Source organism: Ornithorhynchus anatinus, chromosome 1, assembly GCF_004115215.2.
Source record: "Ornithorhynchus anatinus isolate Pmale09 chromosome 1, mOrnAna1.pri.v4, whole genome shotgun sequence".
NCBI lineage: Eukaryota > Metazoa > Chordata > Mammalia > Monotremata > Ornithorhynchidae > Ornithorhynchus > Ornithorhynchus anatinus.
In genome coordinates, this window is record NC_041728.1 from 68,538,993 (window position 1) to 68,565,854 (window position 26,862).

A 26,862-nucleotide genomic window follows, 5' to 3' on the forward strand; every position below is an offset into this window, starting at 1 on the left:
CCCGAAGGGGGCGTGGTCTCACAGAGGGAACGACGGATTGGCCAGGGGGCGGCGGAGGAGGGGGCGTGGTCTCGCAGAGGGAGCCTCTGATTGGCCAGGGGGCGGGTCCGGGGGCGTGGTCTCCGGGGGCGGAGGGGGGGGAAGGTGCCTTCGGAGGGCGCGGCCGATCGTCGGGGCGGGATGGGCGCTAGGACCCGGCGCGTCGGGCGCGCGTCGGGGCGTCGGGGGGCGGATAAAGCGTGGGGTGTGACGTCAGCGGGGAGTTAATTTTAAATCGTCCCAAGATGGCGGAGGGTCCGGCGGGCGGCGCGGGGCGGGCGGGGGCCGGGGTCGCCCGCAGGCAGCGGCAGCAGCAGCAGCAGCAGCAACAGCAGCAGCAGCAGCAGCAGAGGCGCCGCCGGAGCGGGGCCGCCAGGGAGCCTCGAGGGCCGCCCCCGCGCGCCGCAGGTCAGGCCCCCGCCACGCCCGCCTCCCCCCTCGCCCGGGGCCCGACACGGCGCTGAGCGCCGGGGGGGCGGGGGGGGGACGGGGACGGGACGACGCTGCTGCCTCCCCTTTCGGCGGGTGGAGCGCGCTCGGGCCCGGAGCGGGAAAGCGACTTCATAATTAGAAGAATGGTAGGGGTTTAAGCGCTTACTAGGTGCTAAGCGCCGCTCTGACTAGGTGCTAAACGCCGCTCGAAGCGCGGAGGGGGAAGACAAGGTCAGCGGGAGGGGGGTTCCCGGGCTGCATGCCCATTTGGCAGATGAGGATACTGAGGCCCCGAGCGGGAAAGCGACTTCATTATAATAATAAGAACGGTAGGGGTTAAGCGCTTACTAGGTGCCAAGCGCCGCTCTAAGCGCGGAGGGGGAAGACAAGGTCAGCAGGGGGGTTCCCGGGCTGCATGCCCATTTGGCAGATGAGGGAACTGAGGCCCCGAGCGGGAAAGCGACTTCATTATAATAATAAGAATGGTAGGGGTTAAGCGCTTACTAGGTGCTAAGCGCTGAGGGGGAAGACAAGGTCAGCAGGGGGGTTCCCGGGCTGCATGCCCATTTGGCAGACGAGGGCATCGAGGCCCGGAGCGGGGAAGCGACTTCATACTAATTAAGGGTGTTTGTTAAGCGCTTACTAGGTGCTAAGCGCTGCTCTGACTAGGTGCTAAGCGCCGCTCTAAGCGCGGAGGGGGAAACAAGGTCAGCAGGGGGGCTCCCGGGCTGCATGCCCATTTAGCAGATGAGGGCACTGAGGCCCCGAGCGAGAAAGCGACTTCATTATAATAATAATGGTAGGGGTTAAGCGCTTACTAGGTGCTAAGCGCTGCTCTTACTTGGTGCTAAGCGCTGAGGGGGAAGACAAGGTCAGCAGGGGGGCTCCCGGGCTGCAACCCCATTTGGCAGATGAGGGAACTGAGGCCCGGAGCGGGGAAGCGACTTCATAATTATAATAAGAATGGTATGGGTTAAGCGCTTACTAGGTGCCAAGCACTGCTCTAAGCGCTGCGGGAGAGGCAGGGTCAGCGGGGGGGCTCCCGGGCTGTATCCCCCGTTTGGCAAGTTGAGGGCACTGAGGCCCGGAGAAGGTAAGCGACTTTTTCATGATAATCATCATAATCATAATCATAATCATAATAATGATGGGGTTTCGTCAGCACTTACTATGTGTCAAGCACTGTTCTAAGCGCTGGGAGGGGGGGCAGGGTCATCAGGTGGGCTCCCGGGCTGCATCCCCATTCGGCAGACGAGGGCACTGAGGCCCGGCGCGGGGAAGGGACTTCGTAATTATAATAACGGTATGGGTTAAGCGCTTACTAGGTGCCAAGCGCCGCTCCAAGCGCGGAGGGGGAGGCAAGGTCAGCAGGCGGGCTCCCGGGCCGCAACCCCATTTGGCAGATGAGGGAACTGAGGCCCGGCGCGGGGAAGGGACTTCGTGATTATAATAACGGTATTCGTTAAGTGCTTACTAGCTGCCAGGCGCTGCCCTGACTAGGGGCTAAGCGCCGCTCTGAGCGCTGAGGGGGACACAAGGTCGGCAGGTGGGATCCCGGGCCGTATCCCCTTTTGGCAGGCGGAGGGCCCGGAGGCCCGGAGAATAATAATAATGTTGGTATCTGTTAAGCGCTTACTAGGTGCCGAGCACTGTTCTAAGCGCTGGGGGAGACACAGGGGAATCAGGTTTGTCCCACGGGGGGCTCCCAGTCTTCATCCCCATTTGACAGAGGAGGTCACTGAGCCACCGAGAAGTGAAGTGACTTGCCCACGGTCACCCAGCTGACAAGTGGCCGAGCCCGGGATTCGAACCCATGACCTCTGACTCCCAAGCCCGGGCTCTTTCCACTGAGCCACGCTGCTTCTTGAGAGTTTATTCGGCGCTTTCCCCGGTGCACAGCGGTGTCCTAAGCGCTCCGAAAGGACTGCTCCTAAGGCTGGTGTTTGTGAAGCACCTGTTATGCGCAGGAGCGCGGCTCAGTGGCCAGAGCCCGGACTTGGGAGTCGGAGGTCGCGGGTTCCGATCCCGGTTCCTCCCCTTGTCAGCTGGGTGACCTTGGGCAAGTCATTTCACTTCTCCGGGCCTCAGTGACCTTACTCGGAAAAGGGGGATGAAGACTGGGAGCCCCACAGGGGACCACTGATGACCTGATGAGAAGCCGCGTGGCTCAGCGGAAAGAGCCCGGGCTTTGGAGTCAGAGGTCGTGGGTTCAAATCCCGGCTCTGCCACTTGTCCGCTGTGGGACTTTGGGCAAGTCACTTCACTTCTCGGTGCCTCAGTGACCTCATCTGTAAAATGGGGATGAAGACTGTGAGCCCCCCGTGGGACAACCTGATTCCCCTGTGTCTCCCCCAGCGCTTAGAACAGTGCTCGGCACATAGGAAGCGCTTAACAAATACCAACATTATTATTACCTTCTGTCTCCCCCAGTGCTTAGAACAGTGCTCGGCACATAGTAAGCGCTTAACAAATACCATTATTATTATTATTATTATTCTTGTATGCCAAGCACTCTTCTAAGCGCTGGGGGAGATACAAGGTAATGAGGTTGTCCCTCGTGGGGCTCACGCGCTTTAATCCCTGTTTTAGAGTTGAGGCCCAGAGAAGCAAAGTGACTTGTCCAAGGTCACCCCGCTGACATTTGCAGAGGCGGGATCGGAACCCACGACCTCCGACTCCCAAGCCCGGGCTCTTTAGGCAACAGTAGAGGCGATCCCTGCCCGACAACGGGCTCCTTGCGGGCAGCCCTTTTCGCCCTGCACTCTCCCAAGCGTTTAAGACCGTGCTCTGCACCTACTAAACCACAATAAGGATCGTGGTTTTTGGTTAAGCGCCTCCTGGGTGCCGGGCACTGTACTAAGCGCCGGGGTGGATACAAGCAAATCGGGTGGGACCCAGTCCCCGTCCCCCGTGGGGCTCCCGGTCTTCACCCCCATTTCACCGATGAGGAGACTGAGGCCCAGAGAAGTGAAGCGGCTTGCCCGAGGCCGCACAAAGCAGACCAGGGGCCGAGGCGGGATTAGAACCCACGACCTTTTGACTTCCGGGCCCGGGCTCTGTCCACTCTGCAGCGCTTAGAACAGAGCGCTCAGAACAGTGCTTGGCACATAGCAAGCGCTTAACAGATATCGTCATTATTTTCGTTACTATGCCGCGGCGTTTCCCACCAGGGGCCGGGGCAGCCGCCCCCAAGCCGTGGGTGCGATTTAGCTGACCACGGTGCTCGGCACACGGTGGACCCCCCCCGATAGATAATAATTATGATGATATTTGGAAGTGCTTACTCTTTATTCGACGGTACTGAGCACTTACTGTGTGCAGAGCACTGGACTAAGCGCTCGGAAAGTACCTCGTGATGGTGTTAAGCGCTTACTATTTATCGAGCGCTCGCTACGTGCCAAGCACTGCTTTAAGCGCCGGGGTAGATACCGGGTAGTCGGGTCGTCCCCCGTGGAGCTCACAGTCTTAATCCCCATTTTACAGACGAGGAAACTGAGGCCCAGAGAAGTGAGGGGGCTTGCCCCAGGTCACACAGCAGACAAGGGACGGAGCCGCTAGCAGAGCCCTCGTCCTCTGACTCCCGAGCTCTTTCCACCGAGCCACTGCGATTGAATTTACTGGGTGCAGAGCACTGTACTAAGCGCTTGGGAGAGTCCAGTACAAACGTCCAGTGTCACCTCGCGTGCGCCCCCAAACTCGAGCGCCCCGCCGCCGGGGTTGGGGGGGAGCCTCCCTCAAGCAATCGGTGGGATTTCTTGAGCGCTTACAGGGTGCAGAGCGCTGTACTAAGCGCTCGGGAGAGTGAGGTGCAGCAGAAGGCCGGCGTCACGGATCCGCTCCTCCAAACGGGGGGGGGGGGGGGGGGGGGGGGGGGGGCAACTCGGCTTCCAGGCTCCGGAGTCGTAAATTTCAGCAGTTATTCTGTTGGGGGAGAGGGTCCTCATCCTTTTTAAAATGCAAACGTGAAGTTTGGTTTTGTTTTTCAAAGGATCAGAGCTGCCGGGTTCCCCCACCCCACTTGAATGGCTATTTAGGGAAATACACTGAAATTTCCCAAGCGTTTCGTCCCCGAGTTTCGGCGGCGGTTTTCGTTCTCGGTTCCGTGGTGGCGGTTCAGCTCTTACTAGGAGTCTAAGCGCGGGGGGGAGAAACGGGTCGATCGGGTCGGCTACGGTCCCTGTCGCACGTGGGGCTCACGGGCCAAGCGGGTGGGAGAACGGAATCCCCGTTTCTTAAGTCGAGGAAACTGAGGCACAGACGAGCAAAGTGACTTGGCCAAGGTCACGCAGCGGGCAGCTGGCGCACCGGGGATTAGAACCCGGGGCCTTTGACTCCCAGACCTGCGCTCCTTCCACGGGGTCGCCCTGCTTCCTCTTTAAATCCTTTTCGGTCAATGGTATTTATCGAGCACTTAGTGTGTGCTGAGCACTCTACCAGATGTTTGGGATACGAGGGTTCGAATCCCGGCTCCGCCGCCTGTCAGACGTGTGACTGTGGGCAAGTCCCTTCACTTCTCTGGGCCTCAGTTACCACATCTGTAAAATGGGGATTAACTGTGAGCCTCCCGTGGGGCAGCCTGATTCCCCTGTATCTACCCCCGGCGCTTATAGAACGGTGCCGTGCACATAGTAAGCGCTTAACAAATACCAACGTTATTATTATTATTATTAATTAGGCACGTTCCCTGCCCGTGACGAGGAGCTTACAGCCTTTTGCCCGTATTTTTCTCGTCCTTCCATACTCCGGATCCGGGCTGCGCAGTGATTTAGTTTGGGAAATTCTGGAAAATGCCCAAGTGGGTATGGCCTATAATGGTGAAATATCCTGCAGAGTTTAATTAGAAAGGGGAGGGGAATAAAGGTGGATCACCTTTAAAAAGATCCCGGTCTCCAGCGGCCTCCTACATGCTGCTACAAGATAGAGGAGGGAGAGAATGACTTCACTTAAGATGCCCTTTGCTAAAGGCGAAAAACACTGGCCGCGAAACTTGTTAAATCTTAGCCTGCCAACCGAAACACTTGAGACAGAGCAGATAATCAGGCTTCTGTAGGTGTGTTTGCCTAAAAGAATCTACTGTAGGGAAGAGATTTAATTCTCGTGGCCTGGGTTAAACTTCTCCAAGTCGCGTATCTTTGATTCCAAGGCTTCCGAGACCGGCACCGTGAAAGCTTAGAAGCGATACTGTGATTCTGCCGAAGGACTTTTCAAGGCAGACGTCTCTCAAGGGTAGCGTTTCGGAGTTTTCGGCCTCTGAAAAAATCAAATGCTGGGCAGGCGCGATGACCGATGAGGAAAGACTGCTCTGGGAGCGTGTCTGTCAACTTTGGAGTCTCCCAACCGCTCAGTACGGTGCTCCGCGCACGGTAGTAAGCGGTCGATAAATACCACTGCTTGATCGATTGCCTCGTTTAGCCGAGAAGTTCAGGCTAAAGTCAAGCCCCCGCTATCTCAGCGATGAAGTGGAGTTGGGGTTTTAATTTGGATCGGAAGAAGAATTTACTTCTTCTCGACGGAGCTTTTGGGTTTTTAGGTGTGAGTAGCCGGTGGCGAGTTTCGGGCAGCTTTATTCGGAATCCCGTCTCGTGCCTGCCGTCGAGTCGGGTCCGACCCACGGCGACGCCACGGGCGCATCTGATAGTAATTATCGTATTTTTTTAAACGCTTAACTCTGTGCCAGGCACTGTACTAAGCGCTGGGGTGGACACAAGCATCTCTCCCAGAACGTCCCGCTCTCCGTCCGCGATCGTTCTGGGAGTGGATCCCTAGAGTTTTCTTGGTAAAAGCAGCTTATAAATCAGGACAGCTGTGTGACTGGGAGGCTCCCTCTCAACTCGTCTCATCTTCCTACGGTTAGCAGTGTGGGACGTTCATAAAACGTTGGTATTTGTTAAGCGCTTACTATGGGCCGAGCACCGTCCTCAGCGCTGGGGGAGATACGAGGGAATCAGGTTGTCCCACGTGGGGCTCACAAGAGCACGGGCTTTGGAGTCAGAGGTCACGGGTTCGAATCCCCACTCTACCACTTGTCAGCCGTGTGACTGTGGGCAAGTCACTGGACTTCTCTGGGCCTCAGTTCCCTCACCTGTAAAATGGGGATGAAGACTGTGAGCCTCACGTGGGACAACCTAATTACCCTGTATCTCCCGCAGCGCTTAGAACAGTGCTCGGCACATAGGAAGCGCTTACCAGATACCAACCTTGTTATTAATCCCCGTTTTACAGTTGAGGTCACTGAGACGTCAAGTGACTTGCCCAAAGTCACACAGCTGACAGGGGGCAGAGCCGGGATTAGAACCCGGGACCTCTGACTCCTAAACCCGGGCTCTTTCCACGGAGCCACACTTACTGTGTGCAAAGCGCTGCACGGAGCGCTTGGGAGAGTACGGTACGGCAACAGACATATTCCCTGCCCACAGCGAGCGCACAGTCTAGAGGGAGTTGACGGTCTAGAGACGCTGTCTCAGTCGCAAGGCCGTGCTTACTGGCCGAAGAACGGCTTGATAGACGAAAGCCCCTTTTGAAGCCAAGCCGGCGCTCGAGTCAGGGCCAAAAATAGAGGCCGTACGAGACGAGAGAGAGCGGGGAACTTTTAAAATTGTGTGCCTGGGGCAGTGATGACCCTGGAATTGTTGGCTTTGATTTTTGGCTGGTCATTTCTTCTCTGAGTTTGTCGGCTCCTGTTCTGATTTTTCTTTCTTTAATTTTGTCGGCAATCTAGTTTTTAAGGTGGAACCCGAGTTTATTTCCTCCCGGTAAAGGTGAACCCACCTCTTTTAGGCAGGTCACAAACACGAAGAGCTTGAAAATCTCTGGCGATGATAGTGATAATGACTGTGGTATTTGTTACGCGCTTATGTGCCAAGCACTGTACTAAATGCCGGGGTTGGTGCCAGATGATCGGGGCCCACGAGGGGATCGCCGTCCGAGTGGGAGGGAGAGCAGGTATCGAATCCCCATTTTGCGGATGTGGGACCCGAGTCGCAGAGACGTTAAGTGACTTGCCCGAGGTCATAGAGAAGTAGCGTGGCTCAGTGGAAAGAGTCTGCGCTTGGGAGTCAGAGGTCATGGGTTCGAATCCAGGCTCCGCCACTTGTCAGCTGTGTGACTTTGGGCAAGTCACTTAACGTCTCTGGGCCTCGGTTATCTCATCTATAAAATGGGGATGAAGACTGTGAGCCCCATGAGGGACAACCCGATCACCTTGTATCCCCCCAGCGCTTAGAACAGTGCTTTGCACATAGTAAGCGCTTAACAGATACCAACGTTATTATACAACACGTGCAGGGCAGAGTTGGGAGTAGAACCCCGGTCCTCTGACGCCCAGGCCTCTGCTCTTTCCACCTGTGTTGTTAAATTACTCGAGTAAATTATTTTCCACACTCAACCTGTACTATCTAACGTACCCTAACAGTTGGGATCTTAGTAAATGGAATTTGAACTCGTGTAGGACAGAGTCCAATATTATATGATAAAAGCTAGGAAAAGAGCAGCCAGATAAAAACTATAAGGGATGGAGTGAGGCCGGGGGGAAAAAGGGAACTAGGGAATGAAGAAAAAGGCCAAGTAGAGAATTGAAAAAATGGGCAGAAAATGAAAGATAGAGACATCATGAGAGAGAGAGACATGATTACTAAGCAGAATTCCCCTCCCTTCGGAGTGCAGCTCCCCCACGGCTGCCTTGCAACCAATCTTCTACCTTCTTAGTGCTCAAAAAGCAATCCTGAGTTGTTAATGCTGTATTTATTGTTTGTTTACTGTGAGCTGCATACTGTGCTGAGCCCTGGGGCGGACACAATAATAATAATGTAGGTATTTGTTAAGCGCTTACTTCGTGCGGAGCACCGTTCTAAGCGCTGGGGGAGATACAGGGTAACCAGGTTGTCCCACGTGAGGCTCACAGTCTTCATTCCCATTTTACAGATGAGGGAACTGAGGCACAGAGAAGTGAAGTGACTGGCCCATGGTCACACAGCTGACAAGGGGCAGAGTCGGGATTCGAACCCTTGACCTCTGACTCCCAAGCCCGGGCTCTTTCCACTGAGCCACACTGCTTCTCAGATCCAGACACAACCTCTGACCCACAGAGGGCCCACAGCCTAAGGGGGCGGGGGAGAACAAGGATTTTTATCCCCATTTTACAGCTGGGGGTGGTGGAACCATGGCCTGATGATCATTATGGAAGTTGTTAATAATAATTAATAATATTCGTTAAACGCTTACTATGTATCAGGCACCATATTAAGCGCTGGGGGAATATAATTACACCCTTGATTCTATTTATTGCTATTGTTTTTGTCCGTCCGTCTCCCCCAATTAGACCGTAAGCCCGTCAAAGGGCAGGGACTGTGTCTGTTACCGATTTGTACATTCCAAGCGCTTAGTACAGTGCTCTGCACATAGTAAGCGCTCAATAAATGCTATTGAATATAAGCAAATGGGGTTGGACACAGTCCCTGTTGTACGTGGGGCTCACGGTTTCAGTCCCCCTTTTACAGATGAGGTAACTGAGGCCCAGCAGAGTGAAGCGACTTGTCCGGGGTCACACGGCAGACAAGCGGCGGAGCTGCCGTTCGAACCCATGACCTTCTGACTGCCAGGCCTATCCACTACGCCGTGCTGCTTCTCCTTTAGACTTTTTGTGTGTGTGTCAGGCCCTCTGCTAAGTGTTGGGGTTGATACGGTGCAATCAGATCTGACAGTCGCCCTCCCACTGCGGCCTAGTGGAAAGGGCACAGGCCGGGGGATGAGAGGACCTGGGTTCCGATCCTCGCTCTGCCGATTATCTGCAGTTCGAATTTGGGCAAGTCACTTTACGTTTCAGTGCCTCACTTCCCTCAGCTGTAAACTGGAGGTTAAATACCTGTTATACCTCCTACTCTGGCTGAGAGTAGGCTGTGTCCCTCCCTCTGGGTCCCTCCCTCTGGGTCCCTCCCTCTGGGTCCCTCCCTCTGGGTCCCTCCCTCTGGGTCCCTCCCTCTGGGTCCCTCTTTTAACTACCCTAATGCTTGGTACAGTGCTTGGCCCGCGGCAAATGCTTTATAGATGCCAGTTTTACTATTATCATCGTTCTGCTTAGTAGGAAATGGAGGCACCAGAAAATTACGTGACTTAATAATAATAATGTTGGTATTTGTTATATTTGTTAAGCGCTTACTATGTGCCGAGCACTGTTCTAAGCGCTGGGGTAGACACAGGGGAATCAGGTTGTCCCACGTGGGGCTCACAGTCTTAATCCCCATTTGACAGATGAGGGAACTGAGGCACCGAGAAGTTAAGTGACTTGCCCAAAGTCACCCAGCTGACAAGTGGCCGAGCCAGGATTTGAACCCATGACCTCTGACTCCAAAGCCCGTGCTCTTTCCAGCAGAGCTGGGTTTAGAACCAAGGTCTTGACTCCCATTCCCTCGTGCTCTACCTTTCCACTAGGCCACATTTACCTTTCCGTCTTAGTTTGAATAATAATAGTAATAATGATGGCATTAAGTGCTTACTATGTGCAAAGCACTGTTCTAAACGCTGGAGAGGATACAAGGTTATCAGGCTGTCCCACGTAGGGCTCACAGTCCTCATCTCCATTTTACAGGTGAGGTAACTGAGGCACAGAGAAGTTAAGCGACTTGCCCGAAGTCACCCAGCTGACAAGTGGCGGAGCCGGGAGTAGAACCCAAGACCTCTGACTCCCAAGCCCGGGCTCTTTCCACTGAGCCACGCTGCTTCCCTGAATAAGAACTGTTAGCTGGGAGATGTAGCTCAGTGGATGTGGGATTTGAAAGGAAATACACGTTGGCTGAGTATCGGCCTCGTTCATGCTAAAATCGAGAAGGAAAGAGGGGCAGAATGGTGTAGTGGAAGGAACGCAGGACAATGAGTCTTGAGTTCCAATCCCAGCTTTTTGCCACTATTCCGGGCAAGTCAATCCCTCTCTCTGGGGCTCAGTTTTCTCATCTGTAGGATGGGGGTAAGATAAGCTTCGAGCCCAATATAGAAGAGAAGCAGCGTGGCTCAGTGGCAAGAGCCCGGACTTGGGAGTCAGAAATCGTGGGTTCTAATCCCGGCTCCGCCACCTGTCAGCTGTGTGACTTTGGGCAAGTCACTTCACTTCTCTGGGCCTCAGTTATCTGTAAAATGGGGATGAAGACTGTGAGCCCCAGGTGGGACAACCTGATGACCTTGTATCTAAACCCAGCGCTTAGAACAGTGCTTGGCACATAGTAAGCGCTTAACAAATACCAACATTATATAGGGCAGAGACGGTGTGTCCAGTCTGACAACCTCGTATCTACCCCAGCACTTAGCACATAGTAAGTGCTTCCTATATGAGGCACTAATAGTTCCATAAGCACTTAAATTGTCTTCCCATTCTGGTGTTTGTTTCCACGTTTCCATTCTGTATTGTACTCTCCCAAGTGCTTACGGCAGTGGGCGCCGAAAATGCTCAGTAATTGACTCTTCGTGGGTGATCCGAACCAAAATAAGTCGTCAGAACGTATTCATAAATGAAACCGGTTATAGCCGAGTGGCGTCAGTTAAGATTCATTCATTCATTCATTCAATAGTATTTATTGAACGCTTACTCTGTGCAGAGCACTGTACTAAGCGCTTGGAATGAACAAGTCGGCAACAGATAGAGACTGTCCCTGCCGTTTGACGGGCTTACGGTCTAATCGGGGGAGACGGACAGACGAGAACAATGGCAATAAATAGAGACAAGGGGAAGAACATCTCGTAAAAACAATGGCAACTAAATAGAATCAAGGCGATGTACAATTCCTTAACAAAATAAATAGGGTAATGGAAATATATACAGTTGAGCAGACGAGTACGGTGCTGTGGGGATGGGAAGGGAGAGGGGGAGGAGCGGAGGGAAAGGGGGAAAAGAGGGTTTAGCTGCGGAGAGGTGAAGGGGGGGCGGTAGAGGGAGTAGAGGGAGAAGAGGAGCTCAGTCTGAGAAGGCCTCTTGGAGGAGGTGAGTTTTAAGTAGGGTTTTGAAGAGGGGAAGAGAATCAGTTTGGCGGAGGTGAGGAGGGAGGGCGTTCCGGGACCGCGGGAGGACGTGGCCCGGGGGTCGACGGCGGGATGGGGGAGACCGAGGGACGGTGAGGAGGTGGGCGGCGGAGGAGCGGAGCGTGCGGGGTGGGCGGTAGAAAGAGAGAAGGGAGGAGAGGTAGGAAGGGGCAAGGTGACGGAGAGCCTCGAAGCCTAGAGTGAGGAGTTTTTGTTTGGAGCGGAGGTCGATAGGCAACCACTGGAGTTGTTTAAGAAGGGGAGTGACAGGCCCAGATCGTTTTGGCAGGAAGATGAGCCGGGCAGCGGAGTGAAGAATAGACCGGAGCGGGGCGAGAGAGGAGGAAGGGAGGTCAGAGAGAAGGCTGACACAGTAGTCTAGCCGGGATATAACGAGAGCCCGTAGCAGTAAGGTAGCCGTCTGGGTGGAGAGGAAAGGGCGGATCTTGGCGATATTGTAAAGGTGAAACCGGCAGGTCTTGGTAACGGATCGGATGTGTGGGGTGAACGAGACTTGCACTGGGTGTACTTCTTTAATGGTGTCTTCGAATTGGCTCTCCAAAGCCGTTGCTGCTCTGTGCGTGCCATTGTCGGGGAGGTGGGGTCGAGCGGAGGGGCGGGTCGGTCAGGGCCCCCCCAGTTCGGCGGCGGCGAGGTTTGGTCCGCTGCTCCTGAGACCCGCCCCGTGTCTTTGGGTTCCAACACTTCCCTCCTCTGCCTGGGATCAGGGGAATCGGAAATTCGGGAAGCCTGGCGTGGTGCGAGATTTGGGACCAGAGGTTTTCATTTGGCTGTGGTGAGCTGCATTGCCCTCTGGCCGTGGGACCCTGGCCACCAGGAACAGTGGGGCAGGGTGGGGAGAGCCCAGTATTGCTGTCTGATTCCCTCTAATGATAAAAATAGTGTTGGTATTTAAGCGCTTACTATGTGCTAAGCTCTCAAACCCACGCAGCAGATTGTTTAAGGAGCTGTGTTGGTGCTCCCCCAGCCAGAAGCTATTGCGCAGTCGGTCGCTCACCTCTATTGGTACGGATGCCGTGCAGAGCACCGTACTAATTGCTTGGAGACAGTGTAATAGGGCAAATTAGACACGATCCCTGCCTCCATAGTACCTTGATCTAAGGGGAAGAAAACGATCGGGAATGCTTCCTGGAATATTTGATATTTTGAAAGCGTTATGGAGAAGGGCGGATGGATGGTGGATTTGAATTGAAATCACATCTCCAAGATGCCTTCCCCGACTAAGCCCTCATTTTCCTTACTCCCTCTCCCTCCTGCCTCACCCTGGCACTTGGATTTGTACTCTTTAAAACACTTGATGTTCACCCCATGGCACTTAGGTACCTATCTGTCATTTATTTTAATGTCGGTTTGGAGGGTAAACTTGGGGGTGGGGAATGTCTACCAGCTCTGAATGGTAATCTTCCAAGATGCTTAGAGCAGTGGTCTGCACACAGTAAGTACTCAATGAATACCGTTGATTATAGAAGTACCGGAGGAACGTCATCAGTGATATTTATTGAGCACTCACTGTGTGCAGAACACTCTACTAAGCGTTTGGGACATCCATATAGATGATAGCTGTTGGTAAGAGAAGAGGTTGGGGATAATGAAGATTTATATCTGCACATCTGTGAGCAGCAGACCTGACCCGGAACAGAGCCTTTGAGTGGGGCACCCCGTCCCCCTTCCATCCCCCAAAACCTGCACACACAGACCCCAGAGTGGTTTGGGGTGTTAGCATACTGAGGTGGGAAGCTCATGTGTAATGGCTTCAATTTTTGTCAACAGAGTAGCTGGCGAGACCTTTGTGGGGCGAGACAGGATAGGAGAGTGGTGATTGTAGGCTCCAGGAGGAGTTAAAGATCTAGAAGGATCGGCGAGGTCCGGCAGGGCGGTTGGGGAAGAGAGAGACTTGCGGGATGGAAGGAGGAGCGGAGTTGGAGCAAGCCAAGATGAGTCTGAAGTGGCCGAAAGCAGCCCGGCGCCTGGCCTTTCTCCAACGGAAGCACTCTGCAGCGTGAGCGCAAGAGCGGAGGACACGTTAGCTCACTCGGTCGTATTTATTGAGCACTTACTGTGTACAAAACGTTGTACTAAACTCTTGGGGGAGTTCAAGATTATTTTTGTTACAAATAGATGCATTCCTGCCCGCAGTGAGCTGACAGTCTAGCGGGGGAGACAGACATTAATGTAAATAGATAAACGCATTGCAGATATATACATAGAGAAGCGGCCTGGCTCAGTGGAAAGAGCCCGGGCTTTGGAGTCAGAGGTCATGGATTCGAATCCCGGCTCGGCCACTTGTCAGCTGTGTGACTTTGGGCAAGTCACTTCACTTCTCGGTGCCTCAGCTACCTCATCTGTAAAATGGGGGATGAAGACTGTGAGCCCCACGTGGGACAACCTGATTCCCCTGTGTCTACCCCAGTGCTTAGAACAGTGCTCGGCACATAGTAAGCACTTAACAAATACCAACATTATTATTATTATATGTGCCGTGGGGATGGGAGGGAGGATGAAAGAAGGAGCAAATAAGAGCAGAGCAGAAGGGAATGGGAGAAGAGGAGAGGAGGGCTTAGTCAGGGAAGGCTTCTTGGAAGAGATGGGCCTTCAGACACACTCCGGAGGCTATCTCGTGGCTCAGTGGAAAGCGTCCGGGCTTGGGAGTCGGAGGTCATGGGATCAAATCAAGTCACTTCACTTCTCGGTGCCTCAGTTCCCTCATCTGTAAAGTGGGGATTAAGACTGTGAGCCTCACGTGGGACAACCTGATCACCCTGTATCTCCCCCAGCGCTTAGAACAGTGCTCTGCACATAGTAAGCGCTTAACAAATACCAACATTATTATTATTATTATTATTATTATTATCTGGGGCTGGGGGTTGCTGATCCGAGATCGGTGGAGGGGCAGCGGGGCGAAGGAGTTGAGGTCAGTGGGGAGGGCCGTGTGGGCAACGTGAACTTGGGCATCAAGGGAGGGCAAGGAAGGTACAGAGTCCAGTTGGGGTATGAGGCCTGGGCTAAGTTTTAGAGGTTGTGTGAATTTGGACCAGTCATTTTTCTGGGCCTCAGTTACTTCATCTGTAGAATGGGGATTGAGACTGTGAGCCCCATGTGGGACAGGGACTGTGCCCCACCTGATTCCAAGCGCTTAGTACAGTGCTCTGCACGTAGTAAGCGCTCAATAAATACTATTGAATGATTGAAAAATACTATTGAATGAATGTCTACCCCCATGCTCAATACAGAGCATGGCACATAGTAAGAACTTAACAAATGCCATTTGAAAACAAACAAAAAAACCTCCCCAAACTCAAAATAAGAAATTGGAACCTTTGACAAGCCTGGGTACAGGAGGGTAAGCTGTGGTTGTAACTTTAGTCAATCAGTGGTTTTTATATTGAGCACTTACTGTGTGCGGAGCTCTGTATTACGCACTCGAATGAGTTCAGTGCAACAGAGATGGTAGATGAGTCCCCTGACCACAAGGAAGTGATAGTCTGGATTAGGAGACAAAGATTAAAATAAATTACAGATATGTGCGTAAGTGCTGTGGGACTGAGGGCATAGCAAGTGTTGGATATCAAGGATATCCTGTATCAAGGATATAGATCCAAGTTCATAGGTGATGCAGAAGAGAGAGGGAGGGTGAGGAAGGCCTCTTGGAGATGTGATTTCATCTCCTCTGAAGCTGGGGAGAGTGGTGGTCTGTTTCATGTGAAGGGGGAGGGAGTTCAAGGCCAGAAAGAGGACTTGGGGTAAAAGAGAAAAAACCTTAGGGGAGAAATAATTGTTTGGTATGCAGAATATGGGCTCAGCTTTGTTTGCTAATATTTTTTTTCTTCTACTCCCCAGACTAGCTACCTCAGAGCCCCAGGGCTAGAGCCAGTCTTGGGAATGGTGCCTGGAAAGCCGGGCTACAGAGGGGTTGGCCTGGGGCTACCGGGGAAATAAAATGACGCTGGAGTGTGCTTCCCCCCCCCTTTTTAAATAATAATACTGGTATTTGTTAAGCACTTACTATGTGCCAAGCACTTGTTCTAAGCCCTGGGGTAGATACAGGGTAATCGGACGTGAGGCTCACAGTCATAATCCCCATTTTACAGATGAGGAAGCTGAGGCACCGAGAAGCAAAGTGACTTGCCCAAAGTCACACAGTTGACAGGTGGAGGAGCTGGGATTAGAACCCATGACCTCTGACTCCTAAGCCTGGGCTCTTTCCACTGAGCCACTCTGCTTCTCTAAGTACTTAATTTAAGTACTTATTAGGTGGGCCGTGTACTAAGCATTGGAGTAGATAGATACAAGATAATCAGGTTGGACTCAGTGGGACTCAGTCTTAATCCCCATTTTACAGGTGAGGTGATTGAGACGTACCTTACTGCTACGGGCTCTCGTTATATCCCGGCTAGACTACTGTGTCAGCCTTCTCTCTGACCTCCCTTCCTCCTCTCTCGCCCCGCTCCGGTCTATTCTTCACTCCGCTGCCCGGCTCATCTTCCTGCAGAAACGATCTGGGCATGTCACTCCCCTTCGTAAACAACTCCAGTGGTTGCCTATCGACCTCCGCTCCAAACAAAAACTCCTCACTCTAGGCTTCGAGGCTCTCCATCACCTCGCCCCTTCCTACCTCTCCTCCCTTCTCTCTTTCTACCGCCCAGCCCGCACCCTCCGCTCCTCCGCCGCCCACCTCCTCGCCGTCCCTCGGTCTCGCCCATCCCGCCGACGACCCCCGGGCCACGTCCTCCCGCGGTCCCGCAATGCCCTCCCTCCTCACCTCCGCCAAACTGATTCTCTTCCCCTCTTCAAAACCCTACTTAAAACTCACCTCCTCTGAGAGGCCTTCCCAGACTGAGCTCCCCTTCTCCCTCTACTCCCTCTACCACCCCCCCCCTTCACCTCTCCGCAGCTTAACCCTCTTTTCCCCCATTTCCCTCTGCTCCTCCCCCTCTCCCTTCCCGTCCCCTCGGCACCGTACTCGTCCGCTCAACTGTATATATTTTCATTACCCTATTTATTTTGTTAATGAAATGTACATCACCTCGATTCTATTTAGTCGCCATCGGTTTTTACGAGATGTTCTTCCCCTTGTCTCTATTTATTGCCATTGTCCTCGTCTGTCCATCTCCCCCGATTAGACCGTAAGCCCGTCAAACGGCAGGGACTGTCTCTATCTGTTGCCGACTCGTTCATTCCAAGCGCTTAGTACAGTGCTCTGCACATAGTAAGCGCTCAATAAATACTATTGAATGAAAGTGAAGTGACTTGCTCAAGGCCACACAGCAGACAGGTGGCAGAGTTGGGATTAGAACCCAAGTCCTTTTATTTCTAGGCCAGTTCTCTTTTCAGTAGGTTATGCTGCTTCCCCGTGACATCCCCGTGCAACTCCAGTGTGGGAGTGGAGTGGTTTGATCCAGGGGCGGGGCTCAGGATTGACTTTGAGATGGGTATGGGGCTGATCATTCAGTATTCATTGAACCATTATCGTATGTCAGGCACTGTAATAATAATAATGTTGGTAGTTGTTAAGTGCTTACTATGTGCAGAGCATTGTTCTAAGCGCTGGGGGAGATTCAGGGTGATCAGGTTGTCCCACATGGGGCTCACAGTTTTAATCCCCATTTTACAGATGAGGTAACTGAGACACAGAGAAGTGAAGTGACTTGCCCACAGTCAAGTGGCAGAGCCGGGATTAGAACCCATGACCTCTGACTCCCAAGTCTGGGCTCTTTCCACAGAGCAACGCTGCTTCTCTATACTAAGCAGGAGAGTACAATAGGAGATATGATCCCTTCCCTCAAAAGTTTTACAATGTCGATGATATTTGAGAGCTTCCTTTGTGCAGAGCACTGTACTAAGCGCTTGCAAAGTACAATATAAGCGGTGGTAGACACCTTCCCTGCCGACAACAAACTTGCAGCGTAGAGGGGTAGATCGGCATTAATATAAAGAAATAAATTATGGATATGTACTTAAATGCTGTGGGATTGCTGAATAAGGGTGCCAATCCAAGGAAGGATATGAGAGAAGAGGAGGTGAGGACTTAGTTGGGGAAGGCTTTTTGGAAGAGATGCGCTTTTTACTAAGGCTGTCCAAGGGTGAAGAAGGAAGAGACAGACTCTAAATTAGTCGGAGGAAGTTAGATTAAACTCTTCAGGGGCAGGGATCATGCCTACCAACTGTATTATACTCTCTCAAGCGCTTGGTACGGTATTGTGCACAAAAATAACCATGCAGTAAATGCCTTTGATTGGAAGTGATAAAGAATCAAAACATAAAGCTAAATGCTATGGGGGGTATTGTAAATACTTTTTCAATGGTATTTGTTGTGGTTTTTCAAATGGTATTTAAGAGCTTACTATATGCCTCGCCTGTACTAAGTGTTGGGTTAGGTACAAGGCAGGTTGGATGCAGTAGGTGTCAAACATGGGGCTTAGGGTCTTAATTCCTTTTTTTTTTTTAAACAGATGAGGTAACTGAGGCACAGAGGAGTTAAGTGCCTTGCCCAGGGTCACACGGCAGACTAGTGGAAGAGCTGGAATTAGAATCTAGGTCCTCTGACTCCTAGGTGTGTGCTCTTTCCACTAGGCCACGCTACCCCTTATGGTCAAGGAACCTGTCTACCAACTCTTTTGTTCTCTCCCAAGTGCTTAGTACAGTCCTCTGCACACAGTAAGTCCTCAGTAAATACCACTGATTGCTTATGGTGTACTCTCAACTAATTAGAATTGTGCCTTGCTTTCAGGAGCACAGTAATGATAATGGTACTTGTTAAGTGCTTGCTATGTGCCAAGCACTGTTCCAAGCACTGGGTTAGATGATGTAAGTTAATGTTAAGTAAGTTAATGTAAGTTAATCAGGTTGGATTCAGTCCCCCTCCCTCATGGGGCCCACACTCTTAATCTCCATTTTGCAGGTGAGGTAACTGAGGCCTAGAGAAGTGACATGCCCAAGGTCACACAGCAGACACGTGGTAGAGCCGGGATTAAAACCCAGGTCCTCCTGCACTGCTTCTCTTTTATATACCAGTGATGGAAACTCACAGTTAAAACTGGTGCCCATGAGTGATATCGCAATAGAGACAGTATCATCCCAATAGGGGATTCAAGACCATAAGTCACTGTTTCGTTAAGACCCCAGCTACTTTTAGGAATAGTTTATTTGATGAATAATTTTACACTTTTTAGGAGTTTTAATGGAGTCCCTTGTTGGAATGGACAATAAGTAAATATTGATGGACTTCAGTGTAAAAATAGGTGATGGTAGCGTTGAGCTAGTCATCTGCCGTTGCCAGTAGCTAGGATAATGTTGGGAATTATAATAGGCTTAAAGAGTGCTCAAAGACACGTTTTTAGGCTCTAAGCTGGCTTTTCTTGTTCTTTCAAAAACATTTTTCTTGTTCTTCCCCATGTCTCTTTGTTGCCTGCCCTGCAGAGGAATTCCTCAAAGCGGAAACACTTTCCAAGTGACCTGAACCTTTAATACCGCGTGACTGACCCAAGTGTTTGGGGCTCTTGGTTACTCCTCCTCTCCCTTGCCCCTCGCTCACCTCAGAGCGATAGACTGTTCAGAGCAAATCTGGACTTGAGAAATCACCTGTGAAGGAAGTAGTTCTCTGAAGATCATGACAAAAGAGTTGATTTTTTTGTTATCAGTACTTTTATTTTATAAGTCCATGTGACGATGAACATGGTGAGGAAAGCTTTTTATTTGCAGCTTGCTAACTAATGTGCAGTCAAACTAAAAAGGTCGTAAGTTCTCCAGTAGGAAATAGACAACCAGGCCGGCATCGTGGACAGCCAACGTTCACTTCATTCAGTTGTATTTACTGAGCACTCATTGTGTGCAATGCACTGTACTAATTACAGTTCCGGAAAACTCAGAAGTCGAAACCAATTGTCCCTTAAGGACGGTGTTTTAGGGAATTGTTCCTGAATTAGGATGGATACCGTAATGTAATAATGTTGGTATTTGTTAAGCGCTTACTATGTGCCGAGCACTGTTCTAAGCGCTGGGGTAGACATAGAGGGATCAGGTTGTCCCACGTGGGGCTCACAGTCTTAATCCCCATTTTACAGATGAGGGAACTGAGGCACAGAGAAGTTAAGTGACTTGCCCACAGTCACACAGCCGACAAGTGGACTAAGGTTACTATGAATTGTTGATGATGATGGTATTTGTTAAATGCTTACTATGTGCCAAGCACTGTTCTAAGCTCTGGGGGAGATCCAAGGTAATCAAGTTGTCCCACGTGGGGCTCAGTCTTCATCCCCGTGTTCCAGAGGAGGGAACCGAGGCACAGAGAAGTGATTTGCGTACTCGGTATAAATGAGTAATATAGTTAAATCAGTAAAGCAGCGTGGCCTGCTGTAAAAGAGCAGGGTCCTGGGAGGCAGAGGACCTGAGTTCTAATTCCGGCTCTGCCACCTTCCTGCTTTGTGACCTAGGGCAAGTCATTTCACTTCTCTGAGGCTCAGTCTCCTCAACTGTAAAATGGGAGTGGGTCAGCCCCTGTCCCACATGGGACTCACAGTTTAAGTAGGAGGGAGAACAGATATTTAGTCCTCATTTTACAGTTGAGGAAAAAGAGGCACAGAGAAGTGAAGTGACATGCTCAGGGTCACTAAGCAGGTATGTAGTGGAGCCGGGATTAGAACCCTGGTCCTCTGACTTCTTGGCCTGTGCTCTTTCCACTAGGCCAGGCAGCTTAAGTACTTGAATGTTGAAGTGGAGCGGATGAAGTGGCGGTCGGGGGAATAGAAGGTTTGAAGATTAGAAGTTAGAGCGCTTCCCGAGGAGATGTGAAGATGGGGAGGGAGTTGTGGTGCAAAGTACAACACCCCTACCAGCAAATGATCTACATACCGTAGATACAGTTTACCCTCTTTATCTCTTTAATGAAAAAGTGGGGTTACGGCTGGGTGGACCTGCTTCCTAAATTAAGACAAGCCAGGCAGAGGGCAGACCCCGGGGGGAACACCAGCCCGGGGATGCTCAGCGTTTTCTCGGCCAAGTCCTCTCCCACCCAGGCCGGTGGACGCAGAAGGAGGAGATGGCGGGTGGGGAAGCCTAGAAGGGCATCGGAAGCCGGCTGCGGCGGGCCTGGAGGAGAGCACGTCGCCGCAACGAGCAATTCCCATCTGGGCCGGGGGTTCCCGCTGGGATCTGCTGCGGGGGAGCCCCTGGCCAGCGGCCGCTCCGGGGTTGCTCCGGTGGCTGCTCCAGCGGTTGCCGGCCTCCCTGGACCCCGGGCCTCGGCGTGACCTCTTGGGCCCGAGGTGGTAACCCAACAGATGGCCGTTGTGCTTCCTTCACCTTTTCCTCCTCCAGCACCGGCTCCCCAAGGTCTCTTCTCTGAGAGACCATTCCTGAGCCCGACACGAAGCGGATGGACCTCTGCTTTCCCTTCCGGCCTCCTACTCTTCCGCCGCTACTGCTGGCCAGGGAGCCGCGGTTCTGGGGCCTGAGTGTAGAGGGGACTACCCGGCCGCTCCTGAAGCGGCCCTTGCCGTTGCTGTCAGAGAAGCAGCGTGGCTCAGTGGAAGAAGCCCGGGCTTGGGAGTCAGAGGTCATGGGTTCGAATCCCGCTCTGCCGCTTGTCAGCTGTGTGACTGAGGGCAAGTCACTTAACTCTTCTGTGCCTCAGTTACCTCATCTGTAAAATGGGGATTAAGACTGTGAGCCTCACGTGGGACAACCTGATTACCCTGGATCCGCCCCAGCGCTTAGAACAGCGCTCGGCACATAGTAAGCGCTTAACAAATACCAACATTAACTACCAGCGGGAGTGGGGAAGTTGGGCTGCCAGTCCCCCGACCCCTGACCTGCCTTGGCCCAGTCCCCTGCTCCTGTTATTTTCTTAAATTTTTAATTGACTGTTATACTGTTAAATTGCACTCTCAAGTGCAGCGTGGCCTAATGGAAAGAGCACAGCCCGGGGAGTCAGAGGACCTGGGTTCTAATGCCGGCTCCGCCCCGTGTCCGATTTGTGACCTTGGGCGAGTCACTCAACTTCTCGGCGCCTCAGTTACCTCATCTGTAAAACGGGGGTTAAGGCTCTGAGCCCCATGTAGAACACGGACTGTGTTTAACCTGACTAGTCTATTCCAGCACTTAGTACAGGGCCCGGCACGTAATAAGTGCTTAACTAATGCCATAAACAAACATGCAGAAAGCACTCAATAAATATGATTGACTGACAGTGGCTGGTAGCTGTGACAGAAGTAACTTTGAGCAGAGCTGGGAGGGGCTGGGGAAGCAGAGGATTGGCGGGAATCAGTGGTATTTGAGTACATCCACGCTCTGTGCCGAGCACTGTACTAAATGCTTGGGAGAGTTGATTTCGTAGACGTTATTCTTGTCCTCAGGCTTACACTTTTATTTGGGGAGACAGACATTAAATTACAGATGGGGGAAGCAGCAGAGGCTGAGATGTACATAAGTGCTGTGAGATTGGGTGAGTATCCAATCGGTCAACAGTATTTATTGAGTGCTGACTATGCACGGAGCACTGTACTAAGTGCTTGGGAGAGTAGGGTATAACAGAATTGGTAGACACGTTCACTGCCCGTAATGAGCCTATAGTCTAGAGGGCAAGACAGACCTTAATATAAATAAATCAGTTGTAATATAAAATTTATAGATATACTAAAGTGCTGTGGAGCTGAGAGTGGGGTGAATATCAAAGTGCCCGAGGGGGAGAGAATCAGTGTGCTAAAGGGGTACAGACAGACCCAAGTGCATGGGCCACACAGAAGGGAGAGCAAATAGGTGTGATTTAAAAAAAAATTTTTTTAGTGAGGCTTTGAAGAGGGGGAGAGAGGTGGTCTGTCATGTACGGAGGCGGGGAGAATTCCAGGCCATAGGGAGGACGTGAGCAAGGAGATGTTGGCAAAACGAGGAAACGGAGATACATTGAGCAGATTGGCATTAGAGGAGTGGAGCGTGCGGGTTGGGTTGTAGTGGGAGATTACCGAGATTAGGTAGGAAGGGGAGAGCTTTTGAGTGCCTTAAAGGCAATGGTTTCTGTTTGGAGGTGGATAGATAACCGTTGGAAATCTTTGAGGAGTAAGGAGATGGTGTTTTTTGGTTTTTTTTTTTTTTTAAAGGAGCAGAGGGAAGTATCAACTGGAGTGGGGAAAGACAGGACGCAGGAGGGAGGGCAATGAGGAGGCTGTGATGCCACAGTCAAGGGAGGGATATGATATAGTTTGAGAAGGGAGAGGAAAGGGTTAGTTAACCTAATATCATAAAGTTGGAGCCGATGTCATAAGCCCCAAATGGGGGTGAAATAAGTTCAGAGATGTCAGCGGTGTCGTTTGTTGCAATTTCAACAGTTGTGTACGTGGAAGACTTCTTGTACTTTGGAATACCTTGGGGAATTCTTTTTGGCACTTTCTCACTCCCTCTGGAAACCTCTCCACTTTGGTCCAGACTGCTTTCAGGACTCGGAATTGATAGCCAAGATGTCTTGAAGCGATAGCACAGGCCTGACTGGAGAACAAGCCTGGAAAACCTATCCTCTTTTCCTTCTCTTGAAGTCAAAATGATGATCCATCTCATGCCCATAATGTTATGATTTCTTTTCAGAACCTTGTAGATGGATGCAGCCCCTCTGCTTTCTAAGAACATAAGTCACAAAAAGGATTCCCCAAGACATGTAAGATTGAAGCAGCGTGGTCTCGTGGAAAGAGCCCGGGCCTGGGAGTCAGAGGATCTGAGTTCTAATCCTAACGATAATAATAATTTAGTATTTAAGTGCTTACTGTGTGCCAGACACACTGTACTATGCGCTGAGATACGAGCAAATCGGGTTGGACACAGTCCCTGTCCCATGTGGGGCTCCGTTGCTTGCTGTGTGACCTTGGGCAAGTCACTGAACTTCTCCGTGCTTCAGTTTCTTCAACCGTAAAATGGGGATTCAATACCTGTTCTCCCTCCTACTTAGACTATGAACCCCATGTGTGTCAGTCCTGAGAACAGTGTTTGACGTGTAGTAAGTGCTGAACGAATACCATTAAAAAAAGAAAATCTCCTGTTTTGGTTTTTCCTCTGACCCGCTTTGTAAAAAATTTAGGTTTCCATTAGCAGTCATGATCAAGCTCAGAAAAAAGAGACTAGCTGAAGAATCCTACAGAGAGCAGCTCTCCACTCCTCATAAGTGGAGTGGATAATAACGCTGCACTCCCAGTAGATCAAAATGAATTGAAACTAATATCTAGGTAATTTAGGCCAAAGTGGGCTTTTAGCCCAAACTATCCTAATTGTCTCCGCTTTCTTTCTTGGTGGCTCTGGCATCAATACTTGTCCCTTCAAAGAAACATGCTTCAGTCAATCCGTGCTATTTATCGAGCACTTTACCACGTGTTAAGCACTCCATTAAGCTCTTGGGAGAGTACAGTAATAATAATAATAATAATAATGTTGGTATTTGTTAAGCACTTACTATGTGCAGAGCACTGTTCTAAGCGCTGGGGTAGACACAGGGGCATCAGGTTGTCCCACATGAGGCTCACAGTCTTAATCCCCATTTTAGGGATGAGGTAACTGAGGCACAGAGATGTGAAGTGACTTGCCCACAGTCACACAGCTGACAAGTGGCAGAGCTGGGATTCGAACTCACGACCTCTGACTCCAAAGTCCGGGCTCTTGGTAGACTCATTCCCTGTACCCAATAAGCTTACAGTCTGCATTCACTTATATCTCAGACTTTGCTATTTTGTGGTTTGGGATTTATAAAGTGGGGATGAAGCTTTCCTTCGGGATGAGATATTTGCCTTCATCACTGCACTCTCTTCTTTTTAAAACCACTCTTCTGCAGGGAGGGATTTGTCTGACTTCTGGAGCTAAATCTGGAGGATGTGTGTAATCCCGGCTCCACCGTTTGTCTGCGGTGTGAACTTGGGCAAGGCACTTCACTGCTCTGTGCCTCAGTTTACCTCATCTGTAAAATGGGGATCGCAACTGTGAGCCCCACGTGGGAAAGGGACCGTGTCCAACCTGATTTGCTTGTATCCACCCCAGCGCATAGTACAGGGCCTGGCACATAGTAAGCGCTTAACAAATGTCATAGATATTATTATTATGCTGCTTTTTAACTGCTGTTCTATCAGATCATCTGGGTTGAAGAGATGAGGTGGGACTTGGCATCTTCTCAGAGGAGGAAAAGCACGGCCTAGTGGAAAGAGCCCGGGCCTGGGAGTCAGGGCACCTGCGTTCTAATCTGGGCTCTGCCACGTGCCTGCTGTGTGACCTTGGGCAAGTCACTTGACTTCTTGGGGCCTAAGTAACCTCATCTGTAAAATGGAGATTCAATACCTGTTCTCCCTTCTACTTAGACTGTGGCCCTATGCAGGACAGGGACTGTCTGACCCGAATATCTTGTATCTTCCCCAGAGCTTAGAACAGCACGCTAAACAAATACCACAACTAATATTATTATTAGCAGTTATCTATTTGAACTTGGTTAAGGCAATCAGTTTGAATTTTTGGCCTTTTTTCAAGTACGTGAACTTGGGTCTGTAAGCGGTAGGAGAACAGTATTTAGGGAGGAGATCTAATTCTACGGGTGACAACAATCAGTGTCATATTCTGATTTTAGTCTTTTTCTTTTTCATCTGCAAAACTTGTTTCACCTAGCAAACCTACCGGGGCAAATGCTCCAGGAAAGAGAATATTCATTCCACAGTGAAGCATTCAGGCGTATTTATTGAGCGCTTACTGCGGGCAGAGCACTGTATGAAAAACTTGGAAGAGTTATGGGAAGAAGCGTCGCTCAGTGGAAAGAGCCCGGGCTTTGGAGTCAGAGGTCATGGGTTCGAATCCCAGATCTGCCACCTGTCAGCTGTGTGACTGTGGGCAAGTCACTTCACTTCTCTGCGCCTCAGTTCCCTCATCTGGAAAATGGGGATGAAGACTGTGAGCCTCACGTGGGACAATCTGATGACCCTGTGTCTGCCCCAGCGCTTAGAACAGTGCTCTGCACATAGTAAGCGCTTAACAAATACCAACATCATTATTATTATTACAGTAGAGCAGTATTACAGGGACACTGGTAGAATGGGCACGTTGCAGCTGCCCTCTCCTGTAGGGGAAGGGGAAAGGAGGAGGTCTTGCCTTCCGCTGGAGGTAACTGGGGAAGGACCGCGTCCTCATGGCCGACCACTGGCTTCGTGGGCACCGGCATCCGTGCCGAGGGCAAGCCGGGGAGACTAACCCGTGCCCGTGTGGGTCTCTTGAGCCCCTCCCCTCCTCGGCAGCTTTTGCTCTGAGTCAGCTCTGTGGTGTCGTGACACGGGTCACAAGTTGGTGGTGGGGAGGTGTGTTGGCAGTTCATGATTTATGCGATTGGCTCTTTGCGCACCAACTGACCGCAAATGTCACTGGGTTTGGCTCCTCCACACATCTGTGCTGCCCCCTCCGCCCCGGGGAATCTGATGCTCTGGTCCCCCCGATTCCTCCCCGCTGTCACGTAACCCTAGAGCCAGACTCCTCAATAGGCCACCAGAAGCTGTGCCGAGACCTCACCGCTGCTGCTGGTGTCACTCGCTGAGGGGTGACTGACCGTTCTTTGCAGCCTCCTCCTTTTCCCAGGCCAGCCTGGCGATGCAAGATCGTCAACGCCTGCTATTCCTATCCAAATCATGATAATAACTGTGGCATTTGTTAAGTGCTTACTCTGTCCCAGGTACTGCATTAAGCGCTGGGGTGGATATGAGCAAATCAGGTTGGAGACAGTCCCTGGTCCACGTGGGGCTCACGGTCTTAATTGCCATTTTACAGATGAGGAAGCTGAGGCAGAGAGAAGTGAAGTGACTTGCCCAGAGCCACACAGCAGACAAGTGGCAGAGCCAGGATTAGAACCCACAACCTTCGGACTGCAAGGCCTATACTCTAGCCGCTATGCCCTGGACTAGACTGTATACCCGACAGAATTCTTGACTGAGAAAAGAAGGGAAAGACATAGATCTCTTGTCAAGTGGACAAATGCCATTTTCCCTAGCCCATTTAACCCAAGTAAACGAAAGCATGGGCTGCAGATATTGCATCTCCTCCCCAAGTGTAATTTACTATAAATTTTGAATGTGTCAAACTCTGCATCTGTTAGCTCTGAGGAAAAATTATTACATTTCAGGTCCTGTGTACACCAGGGAAGAAAATATCGTCTGTTTTCCCAATACAATGCAATTCTTACAGCTTCTTACAATATTCAATCAATTAATGGTATTTATTGAGCATTTACTGTGTGCTGAGCACTGTACTAAGTGCTTCGGAGAGCAGAGGGGAACAGAGTTGGTAGCTATGTTCCCTACGTACAGTGAGCTTACAGTCTAGAGGGGGAGAAAGATGTTCACTTTTTAATGATTTTTTTTTAATGATATTTAA

General features: G+C 51.1%; 1 protein-coding gene across 3 annotated transcripts in view; it reads left to right on the forward strand.

Moving 5' to 3' along the window:
• Window positions 1-245: 245 nt before the first annotated feature.
• Window positions 246-26,862, forward strand: part of ATL2 (atlastin GTPase 2) — a 92,002-nt gene continuing 65,385 nt past the window's right edge. For all 3 annotated transcript variants that reach the window (XM_029061301.2, XM_039912249.1, XM_029061308.2), the window contains exon 1: window positions 246-447. In XM_029061301.2, coding sequence (XP_028917134.1) covers window positions 285-447 — 163 coding nt within the window. In that variant the 5' untranslated portion in view covers window positions 246-284. The remainder of the gene's footprint in view (window positions 448-26,862) is intronic.